This window comes from Dromiciops gliroides, chromosome 4 (genome assembly GCF_019393635.1).
Source record: "Dromiciops gliroides isolate mDroGli1 chromosome 4, mDroGli1.pri, whole genome shotgun sequence".
In the NCBI taxonomy this organism is placed as follows: domain Eukaryota; kingdom Metazoa; phylum Chordata; class Mammalia; order Microbiotheria; family Microbiotheriidae; genus Dromiciops; species Dromiciops gliroides.
Genome location: NC_057864.1, coordinates 462,464,581 through 462,486,165, shown reverse-complemented (window position 1 = coordinate 462,486,165; position 21,585 = coordinate 462,464,581). Strand labels below are relative to the sequence as shown.

The 21,585-nt window shown below is 58.2% G+C and overlaps 2 protein-coding genes across 8 annotated transcripts; both read right to left on the bottom strand.

Moving 5' to 3' along the window:
* Nucleotides 1–1,208: 1,208 nt before the first annotated feature.
* TRAF4 (TNF receptor associated factor 4) lies at nt 1,209–10,273 on the bottom strand. 3 transcript variants are annotated; one of them, XM_043964249.1, is made up of 7 exons: nt 10,015–10,273; nt 4,705–4,756; nt 3,853–3,957; nt 3,577–3,738; nt 3,141–3,302; nt 2,672–2,824; nt 1,209–2,395 (listed from the first exon to the last, which is right to left on the bottom strand). In XM_043964249.1, the coding sequence occupies exons 1-7, from the start codon at nt 10,155–10,157 to the stop codon at nt 1,763–1,765; spliced, it is 1,410 nt and encodes a 469-aa protein (XP_043820184.1). In that variant the 5' UTR covers nt 10,158–10,273; the 3' UTR covers nt 1,209–1,762. The 3 variants fall into 3 exon arrangements, with proteins under 3 accessions (XP_043820184.1, XP_043820183.1, XP_043820185.1); XM_043964248.1 differs by having other exon boundaries at nt 2,672–2,827; nt 10,015–10,272; XM_043964250.1 differs by lacking the exon at nt 2,672–2,824.
* A 1,442-nt stretch (nt 10,274–11,715) lies between these two features.
* NEK8 (NIMA related kinase 8) lies at nt 11,716–20,537 on the bottom strand. Of its 5 annotated transcripts, XM_043964333.1 has the most exons (15): nt 19,801–19,892; nt 19,042–19,247; nt 18,714–18,946; nt 18,281–18,412; nt 17,625–17,833; nt 17,007–17,086; nt 16,078–16,259; nt 15,836–15,986; nt 15,540–15,616; nt 15,125–15,242; nt 14,561–14,711; nt 13,985–14,148; nt 13,721–13,879; nt 13,247–13,405; nt 11,716–12,678 (listed from the first exon to the last, which is right to left on the bottom strand). In XM_043964333.1, exons 1-15 carry the CDS (start codon nt 19,845–19,847, stop codon nt 12,650–12,652), a joined length of 2,097 nt encoding a protein of 698 aa, XP_043820268.1. In that variant the 5' UTR covers nt 19,848–19,892; the 3' UTR covers nt 11,716–12,649. The 5 variants fall into 5 exon arrangements, with proteins under 5 accessions (XP_043820268.1, XP_043820266.1, XP_043820265.1 ...); XM_043964331.1 differs by lacking the exon at nt 19,801–19,892 and adding an exon at nt 20,419–20,537 and having other exon boundaries at nt 17,625–18,412; XM_043964330.1 differs by having other exon boundaries at nt 17,625–18,412.
* Nucleotides 20,538–21,585: the final 1,048 nt, after the last annotated feature.

Sequence of the window (21,585 nt, the reverse complement as noted above, 5' to 3'; positions counted from 1 at the left end):
CCTTAAAAAGTGCTACAAAATGGGACAAATGTTGATGTCGAGGGATTCCTACATTCCTGGAGCTACTGATGACCAGTCAGGTGGGGGGAGTATGGAGATAAAAGCTCCAGGTGTGCCCTTGACTTCTGGGGTCAGCTTCCTGATCAGTTGTATTAATCACTCGGACTCAGGTTCGAGTTGTATTGTTTTCTGCTGGAGCCCAAAGGATTTGGCCACTACAGCCCCCCCAGGCCTCAGGAGTCATTGATGGCCCTTCTCTTGAGCCCTAGCTAATACAGCCCTAAGAGGCTGGGGACAGTTCATAGGCAAAAAACCTCTGAACCCTCTTTCTGAATGATGCTTTTAAATGCATTAAGTACATAGGAAACCGATTTGTTCATTGTCTTTCCCATTCTGCCTGAAAGGGTATGGGGCCCCTCAGCATTCCTATAACTTTCCAAGCCTAAAGACCCCTTCCCTGACAGCCAATCCCTTCTACCTGGTCTTCCCTTTATTGGAATGGAAGCTTCTTGAGGGCAGATTGGCATCCCTTTTGCATTTGCGTCCCATAACCCCCATTAGAGTGAGCAGATTTTCCCCCACTCCTGGTCCACTGTCCGCTCTGGCTCTTGGCCCACCAAGAACACTAAGAAATGTTATTAGCGGTCAGGCCGATGCACTGGCTGAGATCCGATCTTCCCTAATGTGCGAATTCGTCCTCCCCCGCTGCCCCCGCTTTCTTGTTCTCTCAGCTGTGGCATCCAAGGTCACACTCAAGGACCAGGAAAAAAAGCAGGCTTAGGAGGAGTGGAGAGCTTACTTCCACTGTCGGACCACCAGAGGGGGCCCGGCCCAAGTGCTGAGCACAGCTGCCACTGGCCGCCTGTGGCCACCAGAGGGGGCTGCTGTCCAGATGCAGAGAAAGCCGGAGCCCCAACACCAAGAAGCAGCCCAGACCCTGGAGGCAGGAGTCCTGGCTCTCAATTCCTGCTATATCCACTTTACTGTGGATGTGGACAGGCCAGAGGCAGTATGGAGCGGAGTGGGTGACAAGCCTCCCTGGGCATCTGGACTTCGGGCCTGCTTCTGCCATCAGTGTTGTCATTGTCCTTGTGCCTAGGGCCTCCCCCTTCGTTCCCCTTCTCAGGGCAGCTGTGCAAAACTTTCCTGGGCCCTGGGCCAGCCAAGCCCTTCTCCCACCCCCCAAAGCAAGGCCGAGCTGGACAAAGTTAATAAATACACAATCCAGAATTTATTACAAACCAAGGTTCCCCCGCTGTGCCCCACTGGGCACCCGAGCAATAAATAACCGGAGAGGGCACAGCTTCAGGGGATGGGGGAGGGGTGGAGTTCAAACCAAACTGCCCGCTAGCCAGGCTAACTCCAGCCCCACCTTGCCTCCCTATGGCTCTTGGGGTGGGGGCCAAGCAGCTCGCCTTGCTCCCCAGTACAGTACAATGGGCAGTGGGGCCAAGGCAGCCAAGGACCCACCAGGAAAGGAGACGGCTCATAGGATCAGTTATTTCAAGCCCTTAAAGACCCCAGTGCCTATTTCCCCCCCCCATCCCCCAGTGGGGTGAGAGGAACTGGGAGGAAAAGCACCAATAAGAGGCACCTGAGGGGGAGGGTACGTGGCAAGGGGGACACAGTGAGAGCCCAGTGGGTAGGGGAGAAGGGCAACCTGGCCTAGTGTGGTGAAGGGGGAGGGGTGAGAGAGGGGGGGCCTGCCCCCCTCCCTGTGTCTCTGCCCTCAGCAGCAGGGACACCCTGCCCACCCAGGTCCTCAACTCAGGATCTTCTTGGGCAGCTCGACAGAAGCACGGATGAAGACAGCATCATCACGCACATAGTTGCGCTTGCGGATGTCCTGGTGGGAGATGAACTTGGGGTAGCCAAAGCCCAAGGCGCTCTCGTCCACAGAGCCCCTCCAAGTGCCCGGCTTCTGGAAGTTCTTCCAGTGGGGGTCTGGATGGAAGGTCTCCGTGACGTGCTGGGGTTTGGTGACGGCCGGGTCGCTCTGGTCCAGCAGGGAGAAGGTGACCCGCCGGGCAAAGGGCCACTCCAGTAGGTTGTCAAAGGCACCGGGCAGCACCCGGATGTATAGGGATAGATGGGTCCCCTCGCCGCTGCCGTTGCCATTGAGGAAGGCCGACACCTGGAGCTTGTAGCCGTACTTGTGGGTGTAGAAGGCCGGGCTGAAGCACTCGTGGTTAGAGCGAGCCTTGGCTTCCTGAAGACGCCGCCCATAGCCGCCAATCTTCCAGATGAGGACACCGTCGCAGCCCACCGACAGCTCCTCCACGTCCCTCCTCAGCTCCTGCAGCTCCTGCCGCTGCCGACTCACCAGGGCGCACATCATAGCCAGGTGGGGCTTGACGCTGTCCTCCATGTGGCGGCCCATCGCCAGCTTGGGGCACTGCGGACACCGAGAGGTAGGGCAGGGGGCCGAGGCGGCCTGGGGAACAGGTGCTCCCAAGAAGCCGGCCCGGCCGGACACAGGACAGATGGAGTGTTTGGAACAGAGAGCAAATGGACACCCAGAAGCCACAGGTTGGGTGGCATGGGCAGGGGTGGCTGGGGGCATCCACAGTCCTAAGCTTCATCTTAGCCCAATCTCCTCACTCTGCAGATGAGGGGCCCAACGTCCGTCATGTTGGGGGAAGCTTGGGTCCCAAAGCTAAGGAACACTTACCCGGTGTTTGCAGCCCGCATCTTTGAATGGGCACAGAACGGGGGCTGTACTGCAGTTCTCTTTCAGGTGGCTAGGCAAGTCCTCTCGAGGAATGCTGCCCATTCCACACTGGTTAGGGCATGGCACAGGGTAGCGGGGGCACTGCTGCTGGTGCTTCTGGGCGGGATAGGGGAGGGACAGGGCAGTGAGTGACTTCTAGAATCTTAAGATTGGCAAGGGGTAGACTTGGAATGGGCCTACCTGGGTGCAGATCTCACCTCTGCCAGCTTGACCTCGGGCTCCCAGACTCACATAGAATGAAAGAGTTGAACTAGACACCCTCTGAATTCCCAACCAACCCTGGATGTGGAAGTGACCTCAGAGGCTCATCTAGGACCCCCTCCCCCCCCCCCCCGCCCCGTGCCCCCTCAGCCTGGCATGGGAATCCTTTGCCTTCCTGTGTGGGGCTCTGACATGGGAGATGGCTCACCTGGATGGTATCAAAGACAAACTCCTTGGTGCAGTAGGCACAAGGCTGGGTGCGCTTGGGGCACTCTGCGATCATGTGCTGCCCCAGCAGCCGCCGCATCATCCGGGCCCCACACTTGTTCTCACAATACACGCTTTCCTGGGGGCAGACCCCCTCGTGGCTCTGGAGGAGGAGGAGGAGGAGGGAGAGATAGCCTGAGCTCAGGCTCCAGCCAGATTCTCCCTCTGTACCCACCCTCAGCCTTCAGTACCTCCAAAGCCCAAGTCCCTGCTCCTAGAAGGTGACCGGTCCATCACAAAAGCCCCACCCTGGGCCGTCCTCTCCCTGGCCACACCCCATTGCCCACACCAGGCCTCAGACGCCCTCCTGCTCTCAGGCCATACACCTTCCACAGACTCCAGTCCACTTAGTGGCCTTTCCCCCTCCTCCCACATACCTCATAGGCTTCCCCAGTAAAGTCGATGCCACAAAAGTCACACTTGAGCCTCCTCTTGGGGCATTCGTGCTGCAGGTGGGTGGGCAGGTCCCTACGGCTCAGCTTGCTACTGCAGCGGTTGGGGCAGGAGACCACGTTATACCCACAGGAGCTCAGGTGGACCTATAGGGGACAGACAGGAGGGTTGTGCCAGTCCTGTCCCACAGGACTCTTCCAGCGGAGCCTGGGCAGCTCCCCCAGACTTCTGCTGGGTCAAGCACTGGGGGCTCCCCTTACCTGCAGGTGGCGTAATGCTCCTGTCCATCGGCAGCCCTCCTCACTGTGGATACAGCGGATGGCCAGGCTCAACACCTGAACTTCTAGTTCTGGGTCTGGGTAGATCTGAGAAGGAAGGGGGTACATCAAGGCTCTCTTCTGACTGCAAGAGGAAGCCTAGGGAGGCCTAGACTCTTGTCCTGGCTTTGCTACCTACTTGGTATGACCTTGGACAAGTCATTTAACTTCTCTGAGTCTCAGTTTCCCCTTCTGTTCCATGCTAGGTCTGGCCAAGGCCCCTGGCCACTTCTGATGTTCTAGGAATTCTGTGACTCTGCTCTCTCCTCCTCCCCAGACCACTCCAGGCCCAGTGACAGGCAGAGGTAGCCAGTCCCACCCAGCTGAGCTCTGGGACCCACCCCATCTGCTGTCTTTCTGGCTCCTCCTCCACTCCCAAGGCTGGAGCCTGGAGTGGGGGAGGGGTCCCTGCTCCAGGCTCAAGCCTGGCTTCCAGCCCAGCCCCTAGGACAGAGGGTGGGAAGGCAGCTTCCTGTGGGCACAGAGCGGTCTCTGTGAGCCTTGGAACCCCCCCACCCAGGCAGGGCGTTGTGCCCAACACTCCCCCAACCACACACACAGGGCAAACACCAGTGACTCCAATTTTAAAAGTGGTGGGGGAAGGGGGAAACAAGCCTCCTTTGTGGGGGCACACAGAGCCCCTTGCTCCAGAGTTGACATTGGCATCATGCTACTGCCCTGACTGCCAATACCCCCTTCCCCACAACCCACAGCCAAAATGAGACCGGTGTTGGAGGAGGGAAGATGGGATGGGCATCCGGATGCCCACTTGGCACCCAGCTCGCCAGGCCTCACCTTAGCATAGTCCAAGGGTAGCTGATCCTCAGGACACTTAAAAACTCCTTCACTGTGAGAGGGAAACATAATTAGGGGTACATGGTTAAGATAAGCCTAACCCCTGACACCCCCCCAAAGAGCAAATGCCTTGGGGTACAGGCAAGCAAGGAGCTGACCCTGCACTCACTCTCAGGGCCTTTCAATCCTCCCTTTGCCCCAGTCTCTCCCATCTCTGGGCAGAGAGGAGGAGATTGTGGCCACGCCCCCCCCACCCCCCACCCCCAGCCATGCCTGACTGGGCCAGCCCCCCCAAGCAGGGCTGGCCAGACCGGTTCCCAAACCTGCCTGCGGGTGAGAAACAGGCGCACAAAGAGTGGGGAGCACAGCAGCCTGCTCCGAAGTTCTACCCTCCCCCCCAAGCTGGGGGACCCCCCCATCTCCCCCATGGAGGGTGGATAGGCAAGAACGACAGGGGCTGGGGGAAAGGAAAAGCAGCTGCTTTAGGCAGCATTTGGCCAAAATATGGCAGCTGCTGCTTATTGGTCTGCACCCCCCACGGCAGCTGGGCTGGGGGGATGAAGGGGCCCCTCCTCTTCTCCCCAGTCCGTTACGAGCTCCAGGATTTCTAAGAGGGCGGGTTGAAAGGGGGGAGGGGGGCTGCCTCACCAGTGTCTACACTCCTGTTATCACGAAGGCACCCTGGCCCCACCGATCTCCCCCACCCATAGCCACTGATGCCAGGGCAAAGGTCATTCCCAGCAGCCCCACCCTTAGTGTGGATCTCCCCCAAAACACGGGGCGGGAAGTAGAAAGGGACCCACTAAACCATGAGATGGCTATCTGGAGAATGGCTGTGGGCCCTCCATCCCTGGGCACACTGGAAAGCGTGCCCCTTCTCCCCAAGTTCCTCAGGCCCAAATCTGCTCTGCTCTCTACCTACATTCAGTATCCCCTCCAAACCCTGCCTTGCTGTGCCTTGCCCCCTCTCATGCCCACTCCCACTAATTGGCAACTCCCTCACAGTATCCTCAAAGACCCTTGGCCAAGCCCCAGAGCCATGTGTGCCTGACCCAGTCTGTGGAAGCCTTGGCCACCCCTTCCCAGAGGACTAGCTAGGTGCCCCAGGGGCATGGCATTCCTGACGGGCAGATCTGAGTCAGGTGGGAGGAGTGGGCATGGGGCAGGCAGGGACAAGAGCAGCTCAAGGGGCCACGTGGCAGCCGGCAGCTTCCATAGCACTGGCACCTTCCTGGGCATGGTCAGCCCCCAGCCGAGAAGACTGCTGTTTCCTGATCAAACCTATATAGTTCCAAGCATCCCTACTTAACCACTGCTAAGTAAGCTGTAAGGGGCTTTTGCCCCCAAGCTTTCAGAAGCTTTCAAGTTTAGTTTTCCTGGTGGCCCCCCTAGAAGCTGGCTGCCAGTGGGGTTCAGCAGCCCAGTGTTACTCATTTATCCCCAATGCCAAGGGACAGTGCCAGGCCACCTGCCTACCTGTGTGGAAAGCCCAAGAACTAGCCTGACTAAAGAGTGAACTGTCTGGGAGAAACAGCCCTGGAGGAAAGTGGGGCTCCGCTTGACTTCTTTCAAGAATGTGCTGAGTTAGGAATTTTAGAAAGAAGGGGGAAGGGATTGGGTCAGCCGCCCTTCCCCCCACCATGAGCAAAGACTCCACCTTAGGTGGCACCTAAGCTTTGGCCGGGGCCTAGGATGGGGAAAGAATACAGTGTTGGACTAAGCTTCCCCCCCTCAAAAACCATTCTGAGTAAGCCTGAAATGGCGCCCCCCCCCCCCAGTTAATCTATTCATTCTCTCTCTCTCTCTGCCTCGGGGAGGCTGGGCTCAGGGGGTGGGGGAGAAGCAGCAGCTGCAAAACTGACTCCTTCATCAGACCGGACTTCAGAGCCAGCCAGGGAAACAGGCTAGGGGGGTGGGGGGGAGAGGGGGAATGGATCCTGTCCCCATAGGAGAAGTAAAGAGAGTCCTGAACAAGGCTTGTTCTGGGAAAAGCCCTACCCCCCCCCCGGAGGGGGGGGGAAGGAGGGGTAGGGGCCTAGAAAGGAAGAGGGGATTTCCGGGTGGGGGAAGTGGGCAGAGAGGCCCTGAGGCAGGAGAGGGGGAGGGGGGAAGGCATTGGACTTGGCAGCCCAGTCCCCCTTTCCCAGCTTCCCTCCAAGACAAGATCTGGGCTGGGGGGGGGGGGGGGCGGGACTCACTAACTTCCAGGTCCTTCAGGGGGCCAACTGTCAAAGAAGAGGGGGAGAGGAGGGAACATCTGGAGACCAAGGAGGCAATAACCCAGATGTGTGGGCAGCCTGAGTGAGAAGAGGAGCCCAGTCTATTGGAGAAAAAAGCCCGAAGGTCTGGCAGAAAACAGAAAACAAAAGCCAAGCCGGGAGACTTCCGTTCGGGCTCCGAAGGACCAAATAAAGGGCAGGAAGAGGAAGGGGCAAGGGTCCAGGTGGGAGCCCCCTGGCCTCTGCTCCAGGGGCCCCCAGTTCTCAATGGTCCAACTGGTTCTCCCACCCCCACCCCAGGCCAACTGTGTGTGCAAGATGTGGCCCTCTCTGAACTCCTCTCCCAGCGTGGACTTCGAGACCAAACTCCTGGAATTCCTCCAAAACGAGAAAGAGCAGGAAAGGGGAGGGCAGAGACAGACAGGGAGATTCCTTCCTCCTCTCCCTCAGCCCTTTCTCTGGCCTCCTCAGGCTTCTCAGTGACACTTTGCTGATTGCGTTTTTGAGGAGGTAAAAAACAACCTGAGTTCAAATCCAGCTTCTGCCATACTGATTCTGTGACCTCTTGCTGCCCCCCAGGGAACTCTCTAAGGCCCTAAAAGTAGCAAAGCAGGTGCCAACCTGCTCATCAGGTGGTAGAAGGGATTTCCTCACTGGAATTCCCTACAACAATGAAATCACAGGTTGGGCTGAAGAAAAAACAAAACAAAACAATGATGCTCTCTATCCCAAGCTGCCCCAGTGAGATATGGTACAGGGTAGAAAGGGCTGTCTAGGAGAAAATCCATTCTCTCTTTCCCCCCCCCCCACGATTCCCTGGTAGAAAAGAGTCCTAGGAAAAATGGGGACAGGGCGAGGGGAGTCTGAAAAATGGAAACATCAGAGTTTGGCGGAGGAGTCAGAACTTGGGGTGCTTGGGTGAAGGCTTCCATGCCAACAAAATCTTTGCTGGTCATAAAAGCCACCTATTCCCAACTGGTAAGAAAGAGATGGTGTGAGGCAGGGGGAATCCTTGAAACCAGGAAAGAGAGGGCAAAAGTAACAAATCCAGGTTCCAAATCAGCCCAACAGAAAGGTCTATGAGAGGAGGTAGGGAAGGAAAAGAGGAGAGAAGGGAGAGGAAAAAGGATAGAAAGGGGTAGAAAGGGCAAAGGAGGGAGAGAAATGTCACACTGGAAATGCTTGTAGAACCCCAAGACTAAAGATTCTGGGCGGCTTTTGGGATCACTGAGGCGGGCTGTCAACCCCCAGCCATCCCTAGAACTCAATGCCCCCTCTGTAGCCTGCCTTCCCTTTGTGCCCTGAGGGGTGGCACTAGCTTGGGGGAGGGTTGTATTAAAGTGGAACAGATGGTCAGGCAGGCAGGGAGACGGAGATACACAGTCGGAGAGAGAAGCTGACTGTCCTAGCTAGGCAAGGCAACTTCCTGGTCTTTACCTTTCTCTACCCTCACCCTTGTGTGGGAGGCTGTGGAGGAAGCTGGCTTAATTCAGGAGTGGGAAGAAAATAACATGGACAAAAGGGGGTGGAGAAAACGCTGCGGATCGTGCATGAGTGTGTGTGTGTGTGTGTGTGTTTGTGTTTTATGGAGGGCAGGGAGTTGGTCGGCTTGAATCACCCTCCAATGAAGACTCCAGAAACATGGATGGCCCTGATTTAGGAGAGAGTCTAAAAGTAGGGTGTCCCACGGCTGCAGTAGGCTGGCTTTGTGACCCTGGACCAATCACCCAACCTCTTCAGTGCCCCCAGGCAGCTTTCTAAGACGAAATTGCTGAGCCGGTCTTGCATCGGGAAAGCGAGTTCCCTCCAGGTCAAGTCTCTATCCCTAGCCTTAGGTGTGAAAAGCACCGTGGGGGAGACAAAGGTGGTTCCTGCTGGGGGTGGGGGATCCCTAGGGAGAAGCCTGTGACCTCTGGTTCCACTATTGCCCATAAATGGACCCAGATGCCAAGTATCAGACCAGCAGACCAGTCTAACTCTAATACCGATTCCTTTCACAGTTTATCGATCACCCCCAGAGTTTCCAAATCAGGTGACCCAGGGGCCGGGTATAGGCTGAGACCCCTCCAACCCTGCCTCTTACTCATCCAAGTCCTTCCCTCAGGAGGCGCTGATCTAACCCCTTTATGCCCAGTGTGCAGCGTAGACCCTGTTATGTGGGGAGGACTGGGAGCCGGGAGACCTCGCTGCCTGTAACTAGAGAAATCAAACAAGAGACACACTGTCAGAGCCCAAGAACAAGTTTGCATAGACTATTAGGAGACCTTTCAAGAGTTCTTTGGGGCTCCCGCCTAGAAAGAAGCTGGGGTTTCCCTAGAGGCGCTGGGACCCAGGCTGGCGGGCGGCGACGGGGCGGGCGGAGAATTTCTTTCCCAGCAGGGTGTCTGGGGAAAGAGTGCAGGCGGAAGAGAAAGTAAGGTAGGGAAGGAAAAGGTAGAGGACGACGAAGAAAAGGGGGAGGGGTCCCCAATGTGCTGACGTCACAAACGACCCTCTTCTGACGTCACGGCGCATTGTTGGGGGGCTCCAATGGGGTCACGGGAGGAGGGAGAGGGTGACCTCTGGCCGGAGCGGGTCCGGGAGTGGGCTCAGGAATAAAACAAAGGGCAAACAGAGCTCCCTGCCCAGCCCGGGCCGCCCCACCCTCGGCCCCACCTGCCCCGTCACCGTAGCGGCCGCCGATCGCTCCCCCTTCCTTTGTTACTCGGGTCCCTCCTAGCCAGGGGCTCGGAGCGCTCCCTCCCTCACTCCCTCCCGACCCCTTTGTTCGAGTCCGGGCCCAGGGGGTTCGAAAGAAAGCGAGAGGGGAAGTCACCCCGTTCCTCCCGCTCGGCCCAGTCGGGTTATCCCCCCCCAAGCCCACCTTGTCCAAAGAACCGTGCTCCCCCCGGCTCCCAACCACAGCGCGCTCCCTCGACTCTCCTTGGGAGGCGGGTCCGAGGACCCCCCCCCGGGCCCTCCCCTCCCCGCTGGGTCCTCCCCCAGGAGGGTCCTCCGGGGCTCACTCGGGCGTTGCCCCTGCCCGGGAACCCTCGGCGTCCCCTTGATCTCGGGCTCCTGGGCCCATGCGACCCGCCGGGACCCCGCGCACCTGAGAAACTCCTGCAAGCAGGTGTCGCAAAAGCGGTGGCCGCAGGTCGAGACCTGCACTGGCTCGCGCATGGCCTTCCCGCACAGCGGGCACAGCAGACGCCGCTTGGGCTTCTCCAGGAACTTGTAGTCGAAGCCGGGCATGGTGGGCGGCCGGGCTGCCGGGGTGAGAGCCGGCCCCGGCGCCCGCGGCCCCCGCAGCCAGCCAGCTCCCCAGCGAGGCACGGCGCGGCCGGCCCACTAGTGACTGCAGCCCGGGCAGCAGCCGCTCCAGGTCCATGATCCGGCCCCTCCCGGGGCGGGCGGAGAGGGGGCGGGGGTGAGGGCGGAGCCGGGGCCGACCGACCGGTCCTAGCGCCGTCCATCGCCTGCCCTTCCCCCCCCCCCCCCCCCCGCCCCAGCGCCGAGAGCCCGGAGCCCGCCCAGCCCCGAGTGGAGGGAAGGAGGGGCGGAGAGAGTAGCCCTCCAGCTCCCACTCCTCCTACTCATCTACCGAGCCCTGCTCAGCCTTGTCTAGGTACCCCCGACCCTCACCTCCCTAGTGCCCAGCTTTCTCATTCATTCATTCATTCATTCATTCATTCATTCATTCATTCATTCATTCATTCATTCATTCACTCATCTCTCTCCCTTCCCCCCCTTCTCCTCTATCTCCGTCTCTCCCAGTGTCAGACTCTGGCCAATTCAATTACGGACAGTGCCCTGGGGCTACCCTTTACCCACCCCACCCCCACCTTAAGGGTTGATTTCGCATCCCTGAAGAGCTGCGTCCCTCCCCCACACCCACGCCCCAGCCTTAAGTCCGAAGCAGGGTAGGTAGAGATTGTACAGGAGGTAGAGAATCCTCGGTGAATGAGTCACGCCCCCCTCACCTCCAGTTTGCTTCTCTGGCTCACTCTGCTACCTCCGGAAGTGGGGGAGGAGCTGCCCCCCATATCACCTCCTTACCCAAGTGGGGGAAGGGCAACTACTCCCCACCCTGCACAAGTCGGGGGAGTGGTTCGGGGAGTCCTCCCTCGCCGGCCGCAGGAGGTCTGCTTGGACCCTGAGGATTCCGGGACCAGGGCCAAGGGGAAAAATAGAAACACCCACAGACCCAGGTGCGGGTCCCCGGGCTGGGCGGAGGAGATTGCCCTGGCCGCAGGGCCTTGGGTCTGTACCCGAACTTGCATTTTTCCGGGAGGCTCAGGGCTCTGAGGGGCTGGGGGGTGGTTAGAGTGCCGGCAGCAGGGGTGGGTCCCATGCAAATCAGCCGGCTATTTTAGAAGTCCTAGTCTTTCGGGACCGAGGGGCGGGAAAGAAATGAGTGAGCCCAGGCTTTGCCCCGGCTCCCCACGGCCCCACGTGGCAGGCCCTTGGGGTCCAAGCGTGCCGAGCAGCTTGGCAACCCGAGGCCATAGGGAAGTGCCGAGCCAGTGGGGAGCGCGCACCAGGGCCCAGGGCAGCCAAGGGAGGGCACCCAGAGGGGAAAGGAGAGGAGAGACTAGGCCTGGGCATGGGGCCAGAGGAAACCGCAGCCCTGGGGCACCTGGCTGCACCCACATTCCTCCCCTGGCTACCCAGCAACCAAGGTCCCAGGCTTATCCGTACCCTTGGGTGCCTGTCCCCTACACCCCCACCCTCCCTACACACTCCGAGGCAAACAACCAGGTCTCGGCTTCCTTTTATTAGCCCCGCCCCCTGCCCCACCCCCACCCCACGAGATGACATTTCAGGCAACCCTTCCAGCCAGCCCTCAGGCATCTCTAGGGAGAGACCTCTGCCCAGGAGGACCTCCCCAAGGCAGCGAGGAGGCCAAGGCAGGAAGCTGGAAGTGAGGCTCCACAAGGCCCTTCCTCCTCTCCCCGTGGAGTGTTCTCTGCATTACATCTCTGCCCTTACCCAGGTGCCCCATACACTGCCCCCTTTCCCCCCAGGAATCTCTTGTGCAAATTCTAGACCCACTGGGGCTGCCAGTGTGGGGGTGGCAGCTACCCTTCCAGACACTCCCCCTCCCTAAAATGGAAAGCTCTGGACCATAGGAACAAGTTCAAACTTGCCTAGTGTCCAGGAGCCACGGGCATCCAATCTCCACCCTGGCACTGAAGAAATGAACTGACTCCCCTGTCCTGGATTTGTGGAAGTGTTCTTGGGGAAATATACACAGACACAGACACACAGCCTGCTGCCTGAAGGCCTGAGAGTGGGTACCTGCCCCCTCCCTGATGGCCAAGTCTGTTGTCTTCAAAAGCTTTCTGGGGACCAAAGCCAGGCTCTAAATGCCCCCAGGGAAGCTGGGCCCAACGCTGCCAGGGTGTGCTGCAAGCCTGACATGTAAGGGGGATTGGGGAGTGGGCTGGGGAGAGGGGCAGACCAAGCCTATCATGGAAGCTTGCACTTAGTGTTTGCTGGAGGAGCTGGGGGAAAGAGGTTGGCATTTCCAGTCCTGTGCCCGAGGCATTCCAGGGGAGCTAGAATACAGGCTCCCCTAGAGACAGATCACTGGTAAGTCACACCATCTTAGAGCTGAGGCACTGCCCACACTGAAGTCAGAAAACAGCTGAAAGTACCCACCCAGTACCAGCTGGGGGGTGGCACAGAGAGGAGGAGGGTGAGGTATCTGTTCTTTGCTGGAGCAGAAACCTAGCCTGCCGTCTTCATGGTGGTACAGATTCCTCTGTGGCAGCTGGAAAACAGAGCCAAGACACCAACTGAGCCCCTGGGGTGGGCGTGCCATCTACCTTCCCCAGCAGGCTTCAAGCAGTCCAAAAATAGAGTCTTCGTGGGGGAAGAGGGAGTAGTATTGGGGAGGGGAGGGCAGTGAGAGAATGGCTCAGAGGTCTCCCATGAAGGCTCCCCATTCCCAACCACAGCTTCCTGTGACCCATTTTCATAACCCTGTTTGGGACAGGTGCTTTGGGGAGGGGTGGGGAAGTGGGAGGAAGGGACTGACTGCCAGTTCCCTTAACAGAGAGTACATTCTGTAGCCCAGAAGATGTCAGAGACCCCCTTGGTGGGGCCCAGAGGATGATGGCCCATACCACTGTGACTTCAGGCATCAATGAGACTTTTCCAAGATTCTGGGAATTCTGAAGCTAGGCATGGTAAGGTACAAATGTCTGCATTTGGAGGCTAAGGGGAGTCTTCAGTGCCTACTCTGACCTGGGCAGAAGGATACAGGCAAGGAAAGCAGGGGGTATCCCAGGCTAGAGGGCTGATGGGCCCAAGCAGGGGGGATCTGAGGACTGACTCACGTCTGATGGCCAGCAGGGTGTTCCCATGGCAACAGGACACCGAGGTCACTAGGTAGGGCTGAGCTTCATCCAGCTGCACAGGCCGAGGGAGCCCAGCATCCTCATCCTTGCGCCCCAGTCGGCCACGGGCACCTTTGCCCCAAGTATACACGTCTCCTTCTGCCAGATGAGACCCCGAAAGAGGAATAGCCTGAAGCAGATGGCTCCATTCCCACTGGGGTCCAACCCTCACCACAGCTCAGGAGTCTGGCCCCCTCTTTTTACAGAGGAGGATACTGAGGCCTGGGGGGAGGGGAAGGGGTGCCCCACGGCTACCCAGGGTGTACATGCAGAGGCAGGATCTAAAGCCCAGGATCTCTCCATTGTCACAAGCTGACTTGCTGAATACCCAGGGGTATTTCCAATGCCCACTAAGTTTCCAGACATGCAGCACTACCCAGAGCACTGGCAAAGTCCATGTCACTTGCTCCTCACCTGCACCAATGGCCACGGTAAAGGCATCTCCACAAGCTACCATCACCACCTTGATGCCCTGGAGCCCTGCCACCAAGCAGGGGGCTCGGCTGCCCCGGTGGGCACTGGTGCCCAGCTGCCCATGCTGGTTGCTGCCAAATGTGTAGCATACACCAGAGGCTGAGGGAGAAATTGAGGGTGAGCTAAGGGGTATCCCATGAGAACAGCAAGCCCTGCTTCCTTCCTCTGGACTCCAAACTCAGGTGCAGAGAAGCTCCCACTCACCTGTCACAGCAGCAGAGTGGGCAGTGCCAACGTCCACACTCACTAGAGGCTCTGAGTCCAGGGGTACAGAACCAAGTGGCATAAAGCTCAGGGCTTCTTCCACCTGGTCATGGGAGGCAGGATCCTCCCCAGGGGACACTCGATCCAAGCCCAGCTTGTTGAACCTGCAAGGAAGACAAGGGACTCTAAATGGACAGAGGTCATAAGGGTCCTAGAGATCTAGACAGGGGACCAAGAGAGGTAGTCTAGAACACATCATTAGATCTGGACACTGGGGGCTAATGGAGGTAGTCTAGAACAGATCATTAGATCTGGACACAGGCCAATGGAGGTGGGAGATGGTTCTCTCCTAATCTGTGTCTTCGAGAACTGGCAATAGGAGGGAATAGCAGGAGATGAGGCTCACCACAGGGAAGAGGCAAAGGCAATGAGAGGCAGGAACTAGACAGGAGGGGAGGGCATCAGTAAGAGGATGGGCGGGTTGTGTAAGCCCACGGCTGGACGTCCCTGTGACTGTCTGGGTCCTGTGGGCCCTAATGATACAGAATTGAGGACGTTCAAGGGCCTTCCTCTCACCTGTTACTCCCGCAGGCCAAGGCCCGGCCAGGCACTGTGAGGATCATAGAGGAGTCGATGCCACACACAACCCACTGGGCTTCCTGTTCAGGGGGCATGGGCACCTGCTGTGGGGAGCTGTGAGACTCCCTGGTGCCCAGCCCCAATCGGCCTGCCAGGCAAGGGGAAGAAAGGATGAGACCTGGCAATGAAGGGACAGGGCAGGGCAGGGAGACAGGGCCCTGGAGAGAGATGAGCTGGAGGCAGTGGGAGGTGGAATAAATTGGGCCTGAGAGAGAACGGGGCTGGACAGAAGAGCATTTAGAAACTAGTCTAGACCTTCTGTTTTATGGATGAAGAATCAGAGGCCTGGAGCAGGGTCACACAGGGCTGCTCTATCCAGCCTAGATCCACCTTCCAAGATCCTGCCCCCTAGCCCAAGAATGGGACCTCCAACTGTGCAGGGGCATGTGGCCTGGGGAGAGGGGGGGTCAGAGGGCACCGAAGTGTTAGAGGTGCTGCTGGGGAGTGGCCACGAGACAGCCAGGGTTAGGGGCCTGTTAGTACAGAGGGGCCGGCCCTCACCACCGTCCCCACGGCCCCAGGCAAACAGCTCCCGCTCTGTGGACAGGGCCAAGACGTGGGATGCCCCACAGGCCACCTGCACCATCTCATAACCCAGCAGGGCCTCCACAATTGTAGGCTGCAAGATGGAAACGGGACCCTGAGGATTCCTCCTTGTCTCTCCTTCCCCTGGAGCCCAGCCCTGGCCCGGAGGCCTCAACCCCTGTGAATGCCCACAGTCCCCACCCCAGGCTAGACACCCCTCTTTGGGGGGCCTGTCTCTTTAAATCCCCCCTCCTTCCCACCCTGCCAGGATGGCACCAGGTGCAGGCGGGCACAGGTGCGGCCCCATGGGGAAAGGGAGGGTTTCTGGGGATTCCCCTTCAAACCCCAGGAGGTGGGCCCTTTGATGTTCCTCCTCCCCAACCCCACGCACCTGGCTGAGGTCAGTGAAGCTGCCGTGGCCCAGGCAGCCGTTACTACCGCTACCAAAGGTCATGATGATGCCCCGGTCTGGGGGGAGAAGAGGGAGATGCTGGAGCAAGGGGGCCAGCCAGGCCCACCACAGCGCAGTGGGGCATGATAGGGGCTGGAGTGGGGGGGCAAAGACCAGTGAGGGAAGGACATGGGGGAAGGAGTCGGGGCCTCCAGCACCCTGGGGTCCCTCAGTCCAGTGGCCTGCAGGCCCTCCCCTGGCCCAGACTTCACGTGGCACTGCCCTCTGTCCCATACCCGTGAGACAGGCAGTAAAGAGGTCCCCACAAGCCACATGTTTGATAGTCACACCCGACTGGCCCTCCAGAAAGCGCGAGATGAACTGAGGCTGGTGCTGTTCCAAAGCTCCTGGCAGCAGGATGCCCCCACCGACCCCCATGGGTGGCGCCTGCACTGACACAGAGCCGGCAATGAGCTGGGGTCCGAGGCACCAGCCTCTTCCTGCCCACTCCCCTGCCTGGCCCCAACAACCCCCTCACCTCCCACATGATGAGGCGCCCTGACCGTGTGACGCCAGCCTTCTGGGTGCGGCCGGCTGAGACCTGGACCACCTCAGTGTTGAGCATGGGCAGCCTGGTGGGGATGCTGAGCCCGCCGCCCCAGGTGTAGACAGAAGACAGGGGAGGTGGGATGGCCGGCCGGGGCAGCCCCTGAGGGCCACCTGCAGGGAGAGAAGATGGCCACTTCAGTGTGCCCTCCCTGTACTGACCCAAGGAGGCACCGGGAGAAGTCCTGGGGACTCTTCCAAACTGTCTCAGTAGCTAGTGATGGGGGCAGGAGTAAGAAGCCCCATCTCCTATTGTTGGAGGGCTGGGCTTGTGATCTGGCTGGCATCTCCACAATTCTCACACAGCAAGCCATGCCTCTGCTCAAGGGGCAGCTGGGCCTCCCTGCTGCCTAATAAGTGGCCCTGGCATTCAAGGCTCTCCTCCACCATCCTCCTTTGCCAGCCCCCCTTAAGTTTCAGCCAAATCGGCCCATCGGCCTCTGTCTGCATCTCGGCTTGGGTCTTAGATCATTCGTTCCCTGCTGGTACCTGGTGATGCCCTTGCCTTCACATTACTCACAAAGCCACACTGGGGAGTATGTGTCCTGGTCACTCCTTCCCTCCTCCCTTGGCTTTCTTCCAGACTTTCCAGGGGAGGCCTCTGCCCAGGCACCTCCCTTTCAGATGGCGTCCATCCACTGGGAGCTTTGGCATCCCAGGGATAAATACTTATGGACTAATGTCTCTCCAAGCACAATACTCTCCCGCTTTCCTTTGTGGGGCTAGTGTCTGCCTTACCCTTCTCCCTGCCATTAGACTGTAAGCTCACTGAAGCCAGGGTGTATGGCTTACCTCCCTTTGTGGCACCAGTGGCACTGAGGCCAGGATTGAGATGGGGGAGGGGGTCCAAGATGGACTTACCGCGAGATCGGGGGCCACTTGTTCTGCCACCTGCTCGGCCACACGGCATCGAGGGCACGCTTCCCAGGGGCTTCTCTACCCTGCAGGATAGATGGATGGATGTTGGCTCAGTGGCCACTTTGCCCCTGGTTCCTCCAGCTCAGCTAACCCCAAGGGGCGATTTATGCACACAGGGAGGAAGGGAGGGAGCATGGCCAAGTGTGAAGACTGGGCAGGAAATTGAGAGACCTGGAAGGTACTAGTACTGCCCCGCCAGGCCACTATGTCACTACTAGCCAGTCCTGTAACATCTTTGGACTCACCTGTAAAATGAGGGGGTTAGACCTAGAGGCAGCTTCAAAGGACCTGGGTTCAAATCCTCTTAGCCATTTACTAGCCGTTACCTCGGGCCAGTGATAAGCTCTGAAGCCTCAGTTTCTTTCTTTGGAAAATGAGGGGCTTGAATTGGATACTTTGTGAGATGCCTATAACTAGATAACCTGCCTCTCAGAATCCCCAGCTCTGGACCTATTTCTGTTCTAGATTCCAGGCCCACCTCCTGTACCCACCTTCCCGCCCCTGGTTTCCTCTCATGAATCTTTCCCTTCCCATCCACTCCCTCATGCCCATCCCACTGGCCTCTTCATCCTGACGCTGCCCACATCGGTATAGAGATTGAGCAGGGCCCGCACGCACAGGGGCTGGGCCATGATGTGGCTCAGGGGGGGCCGCTGGGAAGGCTCGAGGCTCAGCAGACTCAGCACCAGCTGGCGGAGTTCAACGCTGTATCGATCTGAGATGGGCGCGAAGGTTCCACTCATGATCTTCAGCACCAGAGCTGGGAGATTCTGTGCAAAGCCAAGGCACTCAAAAACCACGTGGACAGCACACAGGGCCAGGCCAGGCCAGGAGAGAGAGAGAGAGAGAGAAAACCCAGTTCCTGCACAGACACAGGCCCTTCCTCCTGGGAAGTTACCATGCTGATGAGGGAGACAAGACACAGACACGAGCCCCAGCAAAGAAGAAAAGACAGGAACAAAGCCAGCAGCAGCCAGTGAGAATGACACCTTCCAGCAGGACAAGAACCAGGTGGGGTCAATCAAGGGAGGCCGTGTGGAAGAGCTGAAGCCCTGAACATGAATGGGAAGGAGGAGAGGGACAAGGCTTGGTGTAGAGACATTCAGAGAGAGTCGGTCAGAGAAGAGGAATCCTGGATATTGTACAAGCTGTTGGAGCCACCAAAGGGAATGAGAAAGTGAGCAGGAAAGTCTCTCCTCCTGACCCCCAGGTCTTACCGCAGCCTCAAAGGCCCTCTTGAGGCTGGCCAGCTCATAGAGGACACAACCCAGGGCCCAGATGTCACTCTTCTGATTATAGGGCTTGCCCTCACACAGCTCCGGGGAGATGTAACAGGGAGTACCCACCACCTGCAGAGAAGGCGGCAAAGATTAACAAGGCCTTGGCTACAAGAATGTGGGACATAGATGTCTGGGACCAGAGTCTGACCCCAGCTCAGCCCCTTGTGCTGCACCTCAGTGTGGACCACAGATGGATGAGCCTTGAGTAATAGAGGACCAGAGGGCCTGGGAGACCACAAAGTCCCACCAGCAGCCTCATTCTAGAGAAAAGGGAAGGGAAAGTCATGTGTCCAGTACTGGCAGAGCCAACATTGAGAACTCAGGGAAGGGGGCCCCAGAGCCCCGGTCTGCTGCCCACATGCCCACATGCCGTGTAGGCCTTGCTCTTGCTGCTCAGGATCTTGGAGATGCCAAAGTCACCAATCTTGACGATCATCTGATGTTTGTCCAGGAGGATGTTCTGGGTCTTGAGGTCCCGGTGCAGGATGAGGTGGGTGTGCACATGGTGCAGGGCCAGCAGGATCTGAACAAAGAAATGCAGGATGGTCTCCTCATCCAAGAGGGAGTTACAGCGCTTCTGGATGAACTCGGCCAGCGTGCCCCCTGCGGGTAGAGAAGGGCATGAGGCTGTGCCCCAGGGAGTGAGGGCAGGCTGCCCCCAGAGGGCACAGAGTGGAGGGGATGGTGGGGGGCCCCACCTGGGGCATACTCCATGGCAATCATGAGGGCCTTGTCTTCCAGGAAGTTCTCGTAGTACTCGATGACGTTGGGGTGGCTGAGTAGCTTGAGCACCTGGCACTCGTTCTGAGCCGCCAGCCGCTCATCCTTGGTCATCTGCTCCACCGGGATCTGCTTAATGATCACCAGCTTCTGGTCGGCCTTCCGCAGGCACAGGTGCACAATCCTGAGGGGCACATAGTAGGTTCTCAAGAAAAGACTTGGGCGGGGAGGGGAGGGAGAGGGGAAAGGGTGGAGAGGATCATGGACCTGCTAAGAACTGAGAGAAGAGTCATGTAGAACCCCCCCCACAGACCCCATTTTACAGATGGAGAAACTGAGGTCTGAACTCAAGAGTTAAGTGACTGGTTGTGGGTGCCAGAGGCAGAACTTGAACTCGGGTCCTTTGAGTGGAAGCCAGGGGCTTCAGTCTAGACATGGAGAGCAAAGGGGCAGGGGCAGCAGGAGCAAGGAATAGGCCACACTGGGAGTTTGGGCCATGAGGTGGGCGTGGTCATAATAGGGGCGTGCCCGTCGGGGCGGGACTTCAGGGCCCGCCCAGTTGTGGGTGGGAAGCAGGGGCGGGACTTCCGGGAGCTGGACCTGAGCCCATCGGGGGCCAGGCTGGCGCTCCCAGACCCAGTGGATCTGAACTGGCCATGTTAGTCCCTTCCTCCTCAGTCGTGCCCTGCTTTTCATTCTCTCCCCCTCACCCCACCGCAGCCCGTGCCCTGCCTCACCCGAAGGCACCTCTTCCTACCACCCGGATCCGCTCGTACTTCTCCATGGCTTCCCTGCTTCCGGGACCCGCTACGGCGGCCGCAGGGCGGGGGGGGGGGTAACCCGCGCCGAGGACGCATGCGCAGAGCCTCCAGCCTCTCTGCGTTTGCTCCCCTCCCGGCTGGGGTGGGGCGCTGCTCTTGCCTCTTGGTTGCCCCCCCCCTTCACTCCCCGCCTTCTCCTCTACCCCCTCCCCCCGCTACCTTCCCTCTAGACGACGGTAGCTGATATTTCTAAAGCGCTTTAAAAATCACAGTGCTTTACATACATGAGCTTAACTGAGCCTCCCTTCTCCAGGCGGCTTAAGCCCCATTATACAGATCGAGAAACTGAGGCCGGCCCAGAGAGGTTGAGTGACTCGCTCCAGGACACACAGCAAGTGTCAGAGCGGAGATTTCAGCCCAGTCCAATTCCTCCGCAGTCTGCCATCACACTGCACTGTCTCAAGAACCGCCGAGTTTGCCTTACTGGCTCCTACCAGGGGGCCGTATTCTCCCCCAACGCCTCCCACTTCCCCGTCCCCCGTCCCTCCCCCTCCACCGCTCCTGCACCCCTCTCTGACACAGCCCCCTCCATACCTCGCATCTCATGCTTGGTCACCTCCAGAGGTTTCCTATCAAGTCCGGGATCAAACACGAAGTCCGGGTGAGCTGGGCCCTACCCGCCCCGCTCCGTTTCCAAGCGGGCTCTGAGATCCAGGGCCAGCGGCCTCATTGCACCCCGTGCCCTACAGGGCCCGGCCTGTCCCCCATGTCTGGAGGTCTCCCCCTCCCTGCTACCCCTGGCTTCTTTCAGGAGTCAGCTCAAGTCCCATCTACAAAAAACGTCTGTCCTGGTCCTCTCAATGCTACAAGCCTCCCCTCCCCTCTGAGCTTATCTCCTGTTGATTGGATACCCGGCTAGTGTAGACATACTTGTTTGCATACTCTCCCCTCCATTGGAATGTAAACCCCTTGAGGGCAACGACTTTGTTTTATCCTCAACCCTTAGCACCAGCCTGGCATACTGCCGGCACTTAACACCAGCTGGTCAAAAGTCCACCTTTTCATTTCCCCCATCTTCAATTCCCACCCAGAATGCCTCACTGCCAACTCCCGGAATCCCTCCATCTCCCCTTCCCAGCTCAGGGAACCCCCTGAGCGTTCCTCTGCTTCCACCCCCTTCTCCACCTTCTCCCCATCCTGGTGTAGCCAAATCTGGATTTCAGTTTGGCCTGATGCTTATTAGCTGTATAACCATGTGTAACCTATCTGATCTCCAACTTCTTTCTCTGTCAAAATTGAATAATAAAAACCCGTAGCATTTGGCTCGCTGGGAGGTTGTAAGCAGCAAACCTTACAACACTATATATACATTTTGTTTTATATATAAATATATACACACACATTTTATTTAAGTTTTCAGTCATGTCCGACTCTTGGTGACCCTATTTGAGGGTTTCTTGGCAAAAATACGGGAGTGGTTTGCTATTCCCTCCTCCAGCTCATTTTACAGATGAGGAAACTGAGGCAAACAGGATGAAGTAACTTGGCCAGGGTCACACAGCTAGGAAGGTCTGAAGCTGGTTTTAAACTCAGGAAGCTGAGTCTTCCTGACTCCAAGCCTGACACTCCGCTGCCCCACCTAGCTTCTTCCTCTTATATATATACATAGATGTCAATTATTTTTTTAATCCCAGGCACAGTTGTTGTAGAAACAAGACTGTGGTTTCCTGATTACTTCCTCTAGGAAGGGAAACACAAGCT